Source organism: Neolamprologus multifasciatus, chromosome 17, assembly GCF_963576455.1.
Source record: "Neolamprologus multifasciatus chromosome 17, fNeoMul1.2, whole genome shotgun sequence".
Taxonomy (NCBI): domain Eukaryota; kingdom Metazoa; phylum Chordata; class Actinopteri; order Cichliformes; family Cichlidae; genus Neolamprologus; species Neolamprologus multifasciatus.
The window spans coordinates 11,796,970-11,809,983 of record NC_140455.1 but is presented as its reverse complement, the minus strand read 5'-3'; the positions used below and the strand labels follow the sequence as shown (position 1 = coordinate 11,809,983).

The following is a 13,014-nucleotide window of genomic DNA, read 5'->3' as shown; positions in this document are numbered from 1 at the left end:
TATATATATATATATATATATATATATATATATATTAGGGGTGCAACGATACTCGTATCGATATTGAACCGTTCGATACAGTGCTTTCGGTTCGGTACACATATGTATCGAACAATACAAAATTTTTAATTTATTTTATCAACTTTCCTTCTGACGGTGCTGTCTGTGTTGAGCGCTCAGTGGATCTGCGCTCGACAGTGCAGCCTAGGCGGAGTAGTCGAAGGCAGATTCACTGAGCGCAGGGCAAGCTAGCAGACAGAAGCTAAGCTCTCGTTGCAACATGGCAAACTGAACCTCCCCCACCCTCATTCAGATCTGGCATTTGGAACTATTTTGGTCTTCATGTGACGTATGACCCTGAAGGTAAGCGAGTCAAAAGCGAGACTAAAGTAAAACAGTATGTTGGATGTGCCAGCAATGCTCAATTACATTGGTGGGAACTAGTGTGTTAGCGCAGTTAGCTCGTTAACGTGTTGGCCGTCCAGCTCCATGCACGGGCGATCCGCGGTAGCTCGTTAACGGAGATTTGCCGTGTTGTGGCGTTAACCTCATTTCAGATTAACGCTGACAGCACTAGTGGGAACACAACGAATATGACTGCACATTTACTCCACATCATCCTAGTGCAAAGACAAGTGGAAGCAGACAAAAACAACAAGCACGCATGCTACAAACTTTACCCGAGTCATTTAGACAGCCGTTAGCACGTGATTCTCCTTATGGGGACCTGATATGTTTAATATGCTGCTGAGAATATAGCCCAGAAGAAGCATATAGTATAGCTTTTATTTTGGAAAGAGCCATTTCTCTGTAATAAACTCTCTTTTCCAAAGATGAGTGATTCCTCAATCAGATACAGGGCTCGCAAAATCGCTAGCCCGATGTCCTGGGGCTAGCGATTTTTCCAGTCGGGCTACCAAAATCTATCTCTGCCCTGCCCGTCGGCCTATGGTAGGAAGGAAAAATATATGTCAATGCTTTTGCATTCTTTCGGAAATGTAGCTGGGTAATTATGTCATTGGCATCGGTGAGCCACTGTCAATATGTGACATACTGAAATCGCGTTTGAATTTGCGCTTGGTTTTTGCTTTAACTTTGCAATCGCGTGAACTGTGTATAGAGAGCGACAGCACTGATTGGTGAGTGATGATAATTTGCGCACCAATTCCTCTGACATCGTCTTATCAATCGTTAGCTTACTATGCAAACATGACAAGTGAAATCATTTTTACCGTATTTTCACCTGTATCTTTTTTTAAAATTTGTAATTATAGTTCATGTTTGTTTTTCCTGCCCACCTAAATTCTGTTCCCGTCTTCAGTTACTCCCTGTTTTATAGTCTTGTTTGTTGTGCTCTGTATTTAGTTTCGCATCCTTTGTCTCATTTTCTTAAGTTCAGCTGTTCTTTCAGTTGTCTCCTGCTTGCTTCCCACCTGTCTTACTTCATTGTCATGTCCTCCATCATTCCTTATAGTTACGTGTCTTCTTGCTATTGTTTCTGTAGTTTTGAATTCCTCATTCTTGGCTAGTCTTTGTTGTGTATTTTGTTTGAGTGCAGCATCAAAGCTGATTTTTTTTAGCTTATCTCCCGTCTCTCTTGTCCAAATCCTGCCTGCCACACAGCCATTCATGACAATCAGTGCTTTTCTACAGTCAAAAGTCCACAAGTTTTTATAAGATCCACAACACCAGTAAGTGAAATTCTGGAATTCATCCCAAACCATGACAGAGCCACCAGCATGTTTTACAGATTTAGACATTCACCTCTCTCCTGATCTCCTCTGTACATACTTTAACCAACAATTTCCAGTTTAGATTCACTATTCCATATTTGTTGCCACTGATATTAATAGGTAAGTAATTTGACATATCTTAGCCTTTTCCCCCCATTTCCTGAGAATGGTTTCTTGACAGTCATCAAGACTGAGACTGTTTCTGATGAAGCTTCAGTGAACAGTAGATGATTCTCTCAGCTCGTGTATCAGGTCCTTGCTGGATTTTTACCCCCTATTTCTGAAGAAAAAAAAAAGACTTTCAGATACAGTTCATCTGCTGTGGATAGTTTTTACTATCCGGCCACTTCTTTTGTCCTTCACTTGTCCAGTTTCTTCATATTTTCAGGACGCGCTACAGCCCATGCTGAAATATGTAGGTTTTCGGCTAATAGCTCTTTTTTGAATCACCTTGTTGTTGCAAAAATACTATTTCATGCTTGTCAAACCATGTTATCTTTATCATTTTTCATAGATGTACTAAAGAAATGAAACAAATCATGTTTTTTTTGTGACAGGCTGCAATTACAATACAATTTAAATTCGTTTCTTCGGTAAGTTGTCTGTTATGTGTGGACACAACACTGGTTCATCTCTTGAGTTTGATGCTTTTTTTATGCTTGAATGATTTATATGTCAGTGGTAAGGGGCTTCACAAACAACCAGAAAGTAAAATAAACATTCCTCTGAAAACTATAATTATAATTCATAATAAACCCCATGACTCTAAATCACCAACATTACCCTGTAATTATTCGGAATTGGTGTAACACTGATAGTATTGTTTACCTGTTTCCTCGTGACAGTTAAAATGTAGATAATGATGACTGTCAGTTTTAAAGCAAAGGAGAAACAAATCATACTAATTTATATGTTAGTTACTTGCAAGGTATTTTAAAAAGACAGACGCTGTAAATGATCTCATGTTATGGCTCATAAATATTATCTAAGTATCCAAAAATAATATGATATAATTCAATTCAGTTTGATTTATATAGTGCCAAATCACAACAGCAGTCACCCCAAAGCACTTAATATAGTCTTCACCCTTATAGGTAATGTGTAACTGCAATATAAGAAGCATCTTCTTGAAAGGTAAGCACTACCTTTCAAAATACCAACATCATATTTTTCTTGTGTCTTTTTCTTTTAAAAACCTGGTGATTAACTGACTGGAACCCCCCAAAACACCAAAAAACATAAGTAATAAGCTGTACTATCAGGGACTGCCATGTTTTTTATTATGAGGGCACATAAGCGTAACATCGTAAAAAAAGAAAACACTTGAATCTAATGCTGTTTCATCAGTGTGATGTTCATTCAGCAAACATCTCACTAAAATGCAGTTTAGGAACTGCTTGTTCACTTACACTGAAATAACAAAACATTTCAATAAGCAATAATCTGGAAACACCAGGGACATTGGAGAACTTTGGCAGAACACTTCTGGTGCACTGTTGTGTTGCAGTTGCTTTTGTTAAGAGCAACAAGCAGCTTTAATGGGGACATTTTTGGTTTTACAGTATGGCTAAAGCTGGTTTGAGGCTTTGTTTGCCTGACAGGGGCAACAGAGTCCTTTTCTTACCTTTCACACCCACTCTCTCTCTCTCTCACACACACACACACACAAATAAAAAACTTCAATCTTTTCCCATGCTGATCAATAAACGTGATAAGAACTCTATCCTGCCAGTTGGCAGTGACTAATGGGTTGGAAAACATGTTTTCTCTTGAGGGTCGAGAGTGCTGCCCACATATGAGAAACACACAGAGGATGAGAAAACTTTTGTACGTGTTCAGCGTGATGAGATCCCAGACAAATTTGTTCACTAACCACAAACGATCCAAGCCACACTGCGAGGACCTGGTGTGTTTGTAGGCATAAAGAAAGTCAGAGATCAATGGCTTAATAACAACACCAGAGTTAATATTCATCAGGGCGTTCTTAGGGGACAAGCTTTGGTTGAAATGCTAAACTGGTACAATGTTTTTAAAGGTACAGTGTGCAAAATCTCACCACTAGATGTCAGTAGATTGCAAATTGCAGTCAACCAATTCAAGTGCATGACTCTAGCTACGGTGGCTCCTAAAGGACAAATACACAAACTGTTAGCCGGCGTTATTGAAACTGTCTGTTTTTAAGTCTAACATTAGCTGACATTATGTTAGCAATTGTGAAAATAGATAAATGTTTTAGAGCCGTGAGTTCAGTTCAAGAGATAAGCCTTGAGGTGAGGAGGTGAACATGAGGGTGGAATGAGAGGAGTGGTGATGGGGGATAAAGACAGAATCAGAAAGACGTGTCATACAGTTACAAATGTTAAATGATCAAAAATTGTTTGAAAGAGTTTGTGAACTTTAAATTAAAAGTAACATATAAGTCATACTACGTGTGTGGCCATTCTCTAACCACATACATATCCACATTTAGGCAGAACATCCATCTCAGTCCATCTTAGTTACTGTATTCAAGATGCTGGGGCAATGTGGTGGCTTCCACAAACTGATACCTGCTCCCATTTACTTTTAATGGATTAATTCTAAGTTTATGAGAAAACATCAATTTGTTATGCATTAATCAATGTATATTTACGAGTAAAACATTCTGGTTTTCTATTAAGTAATCTTTAAAAAATTACTGACTGTGCCTTTAAAGCCAAGTAGCACTAAATCACCTGTCACATCATATACTATTACATAATTAACTGACTCAGTTACTGCCACCCGACTAAGAGAGGGGCAAGGGTACTTTACTTTTTTAGATCATACAGTCTGAGTGTCGATATAATGGAAAACCAGGGAATGGGCTAAATGGACTGGTAGTTACAGAAGTGATTGTCTACTCTGAGCACCTGCTCACAGCTGATTTCAAAACACCAAGACTTTGATGGCATAAAAATATTCAAATCAAGGCTTTGTGAAAGGACTTTACAAATCAGCGGGTGACATAATGCTTGCTACATCCTTTTTTCCCCACTGTAAAACAAGAAGAATGAACTCCTGCTGTGGCCTCACAGGTTCGGTGCTTACCATTTTCCTAACTACTTTCAGGCAGACCGTGCGGAGGTGTGTGTGTTGGATCCAGGTGCGGACACAGGCGAGGAGACAGAACCAACGTTAACAAAAGGCGAGCCTTTATTATGGCTGATACAGGGGGCAACATAAAGCAGCACGGGCAGTGGTGAAACTAAACTAGAACCTACACTGGGAAAACTAAACTAAGAAAACTGTGACTTAACTATGACAAAGTAGGAAGACTGCCAATGACTATGAGCAGGACCTTGTGCGGAGTGCATGATGAAACACACGAATCACTTACAGGAACATGAACTGCACAACAATCCTGAAACCCCTTAACCTGACATGACACGAGGGATGTAACACAGACGACGCGACACTGACAAAAAGAAACACTGGGCTTAAATACACTGAGGGATAACGAGGGAAATGAGACACACAAGGAGAGCACGGCTGGGAGTAATCTGACATGACAAGACCAAGGGGAAGCGAGACTCAATACATTGACATGGGACACAGACTTTCAAAGTAAAACAGGAAACATAACAGACGCAGACTTGACTAGGAAATACAGCTGACCATAGAACACAGAAACAGAAACCAAAAGACTAGAAAAGATAAACTATGACAAAATCAAAATTCAATAATGATACAAAACTCAAAACACTGGGTCGCCGACCCAGGACTGTGACATGCGCAGGTTAACTCAATACAAAGACACCCTGCCACCCCATCAATGGCTCTGGACCCCCATGTGCCACCTTATTTGAAAAATCCTAGAAAAGCTCCTGCTTAAAACTACAGGTAATAGTTGCTAAGAATATACAATAGACATTCAATGCACTGTTAATAATGAGTTTACTAATATCTACCCTCTGTTCAAGAAGCTAGAATCCCCCAGGCTACAAAGTAAAGCTATCCCGGAAAAGGTCATCTTCATAGTCAGAAGGCAGGACGATTTACACCGACTACTCCTCCTTACAAAAATGTCTCTTAGCCTACTTTTAGAAAGAATTTGGCTGTCATTGTGGCACAGCTGTGCATCCTTTCATCAGTTTGACATTTACCTCTTCATCACAGGGCTGGAGTCAGTGAGCAAACTTTTCTATGTCCTAGCAGCAAGAAGCATCTGCGAAGACACTGCTCTTTTCATCAGATAATAGAACAGCCTGTATTACATATCATTATTATGGCTTCACGCTCACTATGGGATTTATTTTTGATAATCAATGTGAACATCTATTCACTTTCACAACGCTCTGAAAGGCATTCATGGAGGAGCTCATTTGTAGAAGCAGCAGCTTTGTTCTGTCTGCCCTAATTTTCTTTTCAAATCTCTCCGTGCCTTGTAGACCGGCTCATACAAATAAGGCTGTGATGGAAAGAACATACTGTGGATGCACTCATGAAGGCTCAGTCAGGCCCAGCCTGTGCTTTGGAGCACACTGCGGCACTGATGTGTGTGGGTTCAAGGATTTAAATCTGTTGCACATCTGATTAAACTCACAACATAGGTGTCTATGAGGTGGACTGCACCATAGACAGTATATAAAAGATTGCCACTGAGATATCACAGACCGGTTTCAGACTTTGGGTTGTTTTGGAGTCATAACATTATCTTTTTGGATGCAGCTATGCTGATACTAGAGCCAGAAGTGATCTTAACTGGACAAGACAGTTAGTAACTAATGCTAGCAAGGTTGTTTAGCATGCTGCACCAAAAAAAACCAAACAAATTAGCTACAGCTGCCTGTGTTAAGATGTCATATTTTGTATTTTAAATACGTAGCGTACATGTATTCCGTTACTCCCCAACACTGCTTACAAGTTGCAATATGTGAAATATAAGCTCAAGCTATGCAGAGTATCTCAGCTCAATCTCAGTTTGAGTAACTACATAAAAATTAATCTTTCGAGAACAACCGCAGCATGACCTTCGTTCATACTGCTGGGGGCGCTTCCTTATACAAAACTAGCTGAGAAACTCAGCGGGACACAGCAGAGAGAAACTTGTTGGGTCGAGAAACTGCACCCAGCTATCTCGTGCCCTAGATGATTCATTATGCATGAAGGTCTGGGTTCTTTTGTAGAAAATCAATAAGTGCATCACGTCTGAATTATTAAACAGCAACAAGACCTGCACACACGTCTGAGCCGACCGGTTGTTTACACTAGTGGTTGCCAGTGACCAGGAGTTTCACGAATTAGGACAAACACGGATGAATTAAACATCAGAGCGGTTTCCGCTCTAGAATCCCCGCCACCGCCGCGCCTCTCCGAGCGTATGATCCATCAAACAGAGTGAGGACACGCGGGGGCCCATCGACGCTGACTGATGAAACTGATAAGGATGAGAGCTCTGAGTGGCAGGCGTGAGACGAAGGAAAGACAAAACACAGACTATTCCCAGAACAAATGATGAAGAAAAGGTCTTGTTAAGCTTTGAAAAAGACACAGAAGACAAAAAGAGGTTCATGATTATGATCTATTTTCAGATTTGATTTCTCAGAAGATTACAACCATTGGAGGAATTATTTCCCCACTTAAAAAAAAAACTACATTAGGAGGATAAAAGGCAAAAAATTATTGAATCCTTTTGATTTTTCATTATAAAAAAAAAAGACACAGTCACATAATTTGCAACAGTTAAAGCAGAATTGCTAAAAGGTACAAGTCTTCTTCGGGCTTGTTTTGAAAAAGCCTCCACGTGCAGCACTCAGCTTCCTTCATTCATCATGTCTGCTGAAATCATGTCGACCAGCGTTGAAAAGACAAAAGCAAGACACGACGTCACAGACAAAGCGTGGTCATTTTCTTCCTCTCCATTTATCAAATTCTGCAGCAGCTAAATAACGCAGATTGCCTCTGACTGTATATCAAAATAAATCTCTTTCCTTCATTTGTTAGAGCAACAAAGTGATTAGCATTTTCACAGAATTTTCAAAAAATAGCCTTACAACATTTCCATAAAAAGTACACTGCTCCTCCTTCATCAGCAAATAAAAGAATTCAGCTTTTTAGTGTTTGTGTCCTCGTAAAGCTGCTCGATGCATTCTCTGAACTAATGATCGCGTTGCATTGCTTTTACCTTCTGACTCAATCCGAGTGGCTGTTATCAATCCGTTCCTGCGTGTTTGTTAGATCAAATCCTCTCTGATAAGTGGTTCATCTCCGTGCTGAGAGACACTTGGCTTATCATCGACCGTCAGGCTACAAGTTACAATTTTTATTTTAGGGTGGTTTTTGTTTCGTTTAGGGACCGATGAGCTCTACATAAACATGAAAAAAAAAATCAGTTTTGGTCGTTACTTGACAGATTTCAGTTTTTCTGAGCCATTTAAAGTGGGCAGGCCTTCTGCTCACGTTTCATACAACAGATTTATATTCTTGGACTCTACTTCAGAGGTTTTGTAATATTTGCTGTTCAAGAAAATCCTCATTTACCTCATGCTGGTGCAGCTCGTCAGGCCAAACACTATTAAAAAACAAGCCCTCCCCTCACTTTAAGCCACATTCCTTCTGACTGGTTGCCTCTCACAAACAGTAAGTTTATACAGTAGGTGGGTGGGACTTAAATGACCATATTAGGGATATCTGACATCATCAGCCTTAGCTATCCTCTATAACAAACTGCTTTGGTTTAAGAATCCCATTTTAATAATGGTGGCTATATTTTCCCTGCTCATGCTGTACACCAGTGTTTGTCAGTAGTTATGTTTTTTTGTAATAGTAAATGATACTTTTTCACTCTTGCGTCTACCTAAAAGGGTCAGTTTACACTTTTTTTTTTTTTAAAAGCTACTTTTCATTTCCACCTGTCACATCTGCCACTCTCACTTCATGAGCAATGCTCTGGGTGCTGAAAACAGCAGAAAATCTCCACAGTACCCTGCAGGTTGCTTGTTAAAGCTAATGGGACAATTATGTTTTGTGACTTGGGTGAAATAACTCTTTAATGGGAGACATCAGCTGTTTTATTGTGGTGGTAGATGGCAGTAAGACCAAGTCAGAGAGAGACAGACTGAGACAAAGCTTCCTTTATCTGTTTCTTTTCAGCTCCAACATTCCTCTCATTCTGCCGGGCACGACCTGACCATGACCAACGCTGGCTGTGCCTCTGTCTCGCTGTCCTCTGGGAGCTCTTTGATATTTTCTAAAGTCAGTGTATCCCTACAAGGACAGCAGGCCACTCACTGAGGCCACTCGCAGAAAATGGGTTCTTTTCAGTGTCTGGGCATTGGGATCTTTGTGTTCACTTTCCACAGTTCAAAAGTCCACTTTAATCCACTCGCACAGATCTGCAGAACAGATGCTCACACAGTAGTGTTAGAAAAATACAGCTTTGCTTGTGCTACAATAACCATGGCAACTTGATTGTGCTACTCTTACAGTGATAAAAAAATTTTTTTGCTCCTGCTTTCTCACTAAAATAATGTGACAAAAAACAGCATGTCTGACTGAGCCAATCTTTTCTGTCTTTGGTCTGTCACTTAATGATCTGCTCGAATAAAAACACACCTCTTTCATCCCTTTCTGCTGACAGCTAATTATCCTGCTCCTCCTCAGCTCAGAAACAACTTTCCAGCAGCCCTGAATTCCCTCCAAAAGCTGCCTGTCCCTCCACCCGTCTCTCTTTCGACTCTCCATCAGGATTGTGTGGAGGTCACTGGAATTCGCTTTCAGTTCAGCCACAGCGGGAAGATGATTTTGGAAATCTTTATCATGTTGCTGTTTCAGTTATGAGCCTGGATCCAAACACACAGCTCCTTCGCCTTCCAGGCAATCAAATTTTTATGGTACAAACAGTTGCTGAGTTACAACAATTCTGCAAAGATGAGTGGTTCAAAATTCCTCCACAGAGCCTTAAAAGACTCATTGCCAGTTATTGCAAACGCTTAATTGCAGTTGTTGTTGCTAAGGGTGGCCCAACCAGTTATTAGGTTTAGGGGGCGAACGCTTTTTTACACAGGGCCATGTAGGTTTGGATCCCCCCACCCCCCCCCTTCTCCTCCCCGACCTTGGTTCTGCCGGAGGTTACTTCCAGTTAAAAGGGAGTTTTTCCTTCTCACTCAAGTGCTTTCTCATCAGATGTTGTCTGATTGTTGGGATTTCTCTCTATAATTGTAGGGTCTTCACCTTACAAGGAAAAGCGCATTGAGGTGACTGTTGTTGTGATTTGGCGCTATATAAATATAACTGAAACAAAAGTTTAAGTGTGTTCCAAAAATCAATTTTGGAGAAAGTTCTCTTCCAGGTTGGCTCAAGAAGGAACAGGGATCATTTCTTTAGGGTGAAGCTGAGGGTCAAAAGGCTTCGCCCTCCTGCAGTAGAAAGTGCTGCGTGACATTTCATATCGACTGAACTAAAAGCAAATTCCTCGCTAACCTTTTCCATCTTACACATTCACATCCTTTCCGCCTCTCCACCCCTCACTTCCGTCTCCTTTTCCTGTGCCTGCGCCTAACTCCTAACACTTGAGTTTTATGTTAAATGAGTCTAAATGTGCATTATATTGCTGTATAACTTTGAGCTGCAGCAGCGTTTGTAGGATTTATACCAAAAATGCAATGAAATGTCCCTTTAAATAGAGCGAAAATATCGTGGTGCTAAATACAATAGTGTTTTATCTTAATACTGATAAAATAATATAAAATTTAATGTTTGTGGTTACACTTGCCAATAACTGCCTGTAACATTTTAGCCCATTTAAAGGATATTTCATCTCACTTAAAACATTCATTGTTACATCATCATTACATTACTGAGGAAGGCATGATATGTTAGACACCTGATATACATAAGAAATACACAGTGAATAAATCAGAAGCATTAAAAAACTGCACAAAAAAAGAGTCCCGCTTATTTCCTCTGTTGCTGCTCATTCATTGTCTCATGCTGGTCAGTTTTTGTTTTCATTCATTAAGAAGATTCTTGAAGCGCCCAGCTGACCTCAGATCAGCCGTGTTAGAAAGCAAGGCGTAATTACCGTGACCTTTCAGCTAATCCCACATCCGGAAATCAGATTAAAAAAAGATAAAGAGCCCTCGGTTCTGGAAGTATGTGTTCCCTTTTCCTAAAGTAAAGCCCAGAGAAGATCGAGTTGAAAAATTGAAAAGTGGCAGTGAATTTTTGATTTGCAGTACTCGCTGCAGTCTGTTTGAATTACCTCCACACACAATTCTGGGATGGACACTAAGAGAAAAACTTCAAATGCTTTTTGAAATCTACTGAACTGGTTATTTGGCCGCAGCTCTGTGTGTTAGTCAAACGACAGCAGGTCTGGATGGTGCTCCATGTCTTCAGTGCTCCCTCCAGTGGCTTTGCTACAGGGGGCGCCATTCCCCAGCAGGACATCCTCGCCCAGGCTGATGCGGCAGGGAGTTTTGCCCGAGCAGGGAGTTGAAGCCAGCCGCGAGTCCGGCCCCGGCGCCTTCTGCCAGATATCGCATTGTTTGGCTTTGGACTCCAGAGGGGGATCTTTATTGATGAGGTCTGGTACAGAGAGCTGGAGCTGGAGCCCGTGTTCGTCCATGCCTTCATCAGAGCTTCCCACTTCTACGCCATCCTCTTCTCCACCTATCACTGTATCCACGTTGTCACTGATCTCAGCTGTCTCAGAATCAGCTCCGGGTTTCCTCTCTGCTGGGCCCGATGACCTCTTTTCCTCCTCCTTTCCCTGTTGCTGCTCCTCCTCATTCCTTATCTCCTCCTGAGTGATGGGGGATGTCTTCTCAGGGGAGGAAGGGAAGGAGGAAGAATCCACAGGGTCGGGGGAGGAGACCACGGGGTCAGAGGAGATCATCATGTCCTGGGTCGTCTTCAGTGCTCGAGGGAGGCGCTTCTTCCCTGATGGGGGTGGAGGGTCCAGCCGAGGGAAGGAGTCAAAGGAGGTGATGTGGCTGGAATAGAAGAGAGGAATAAAGGTAGGGGGAGAAAAGGGAAAATGGAGATTAAGGGAGGCAACGAAGGACAGACAGAGAACGTTTAAGTGGTGACTACAGTTGAAACTTCTGCCATATGCTGCCACAAAGAAGAAATCGATTCCTAAACATATTTTATGCTGATGAAGTTTAGCTGCTTGAATTGACCAGAGCTGTTCAAGCTTAAACAGTATGTTTACAGCCTCATGACTCCCCTTGGTGGTCGCCATGGCAGATCATCAACCTGCTTCTCAGCCTATTCCCAGCATCTATCCCTCTGCATGTCTTCCTTCACTAAATCCATGAATCTTCCCTGCGCTCTTCCTCTTTTCCTCCTTCCTGGCAGCTTCATCTTCAACATCCTTTGTCCAAACAATCTAAGTCTTGCCTCTCTGACTTTGTCTTCATCCCGCTCGATCTTTCCTGTTCTCTCCCAACAGAAATCTTCAACTCTGCCACCTCCACCTCCAGATTCAGTCTCTCTTTCAGTGCCACCCTCTATAAACCATAAATCATAGTGTAGCAGGTCTACTACCATCATGTAAACCTTCCCTTTCACTCTCACCACTATCCATCTGTCACAAATTGCCCCTGACATTTGTCTCCAATGCCTGCACTGTTCTTCACCTCTCTCGGGCACTGTCTGTTGCTTTACAAAAACAATTTAGGCTCTGATGGATAGTTTCCTCCTTCATAACAACGTTACGTTGTGTAAAACATTCTAGAACTGCATTTGGATGCAGATAAAAGCAGATGACCTGTCACAGAGCCTACATACAGGCACAAACACTGAAGCTAGGGTTCGTAATAACTAGGGAAGCAACCCATAAATAACCCATATGTAATGCTGCATTTACAATAGGCACAAACTATTCAGGCAAAGAAAAAACGCAGCAGGACAAAATGAACTTCAGATTTTGCAGTCGGTACACATTAAAACTGTGGGCGGGACTATGACTAAACATGTCAAGAAAAATTGACAGCTAATTGGCTGATGGGCCCGCTGTGCAGAATAATAGAATCCTGTCAGGGGCCGTTTGTTGCATCAAAGAAGCACCAATTGTTTCATATTTTAACTGAATGAAACTTTGTCGAACAAAGGCCATCCAAAGTTTGCATGCCGCTTCAGCGTCACTGATAGAAGAATGAAACCTGGGAGGATGACTCAAACTTCAAAGCTGCTCTTGCCTACCAATAAGAACAAGCTGAGTGATGGAGGAGGAAGGCGGCTGGAGAGAAGCAACAAGAGCTTAAACCTACGTTCGCTCGTGTTCGGAGCTCCTCGCTGAGTTCAGTGAGCATGT

General features: G+C 41.5%; 1 protein-coding gene across 3 annotated transcripts in view; it reads right to left on the bottom strand.

Annotated features, from left to right (window-relative positions):
- Positions 1 to 13,014, bottom strand: part of LOC146498994 (carboxyl-terminal PDZ ligand of neuronal nitric oxide synthase protein-like) — a 240,285-nt gene continuing 227,271 nt past the window's right edge. For all 3 annotated transcript variants that reach the window (XM_085138060.1, XM_085138059.1, XM_085138061.1), the window contains exon 13: positions 1 to 11,689. In XM_085138060.1, the coding sequence (XP_084994186.1) occupies positions 11,050 to 11,689 (640 nt within the window). In that variant the 3' untranslated portion in view covers positions 1 to 11,049. The remainder of the gene's footprint in view (positions 11,690 to 13,014) is intronic.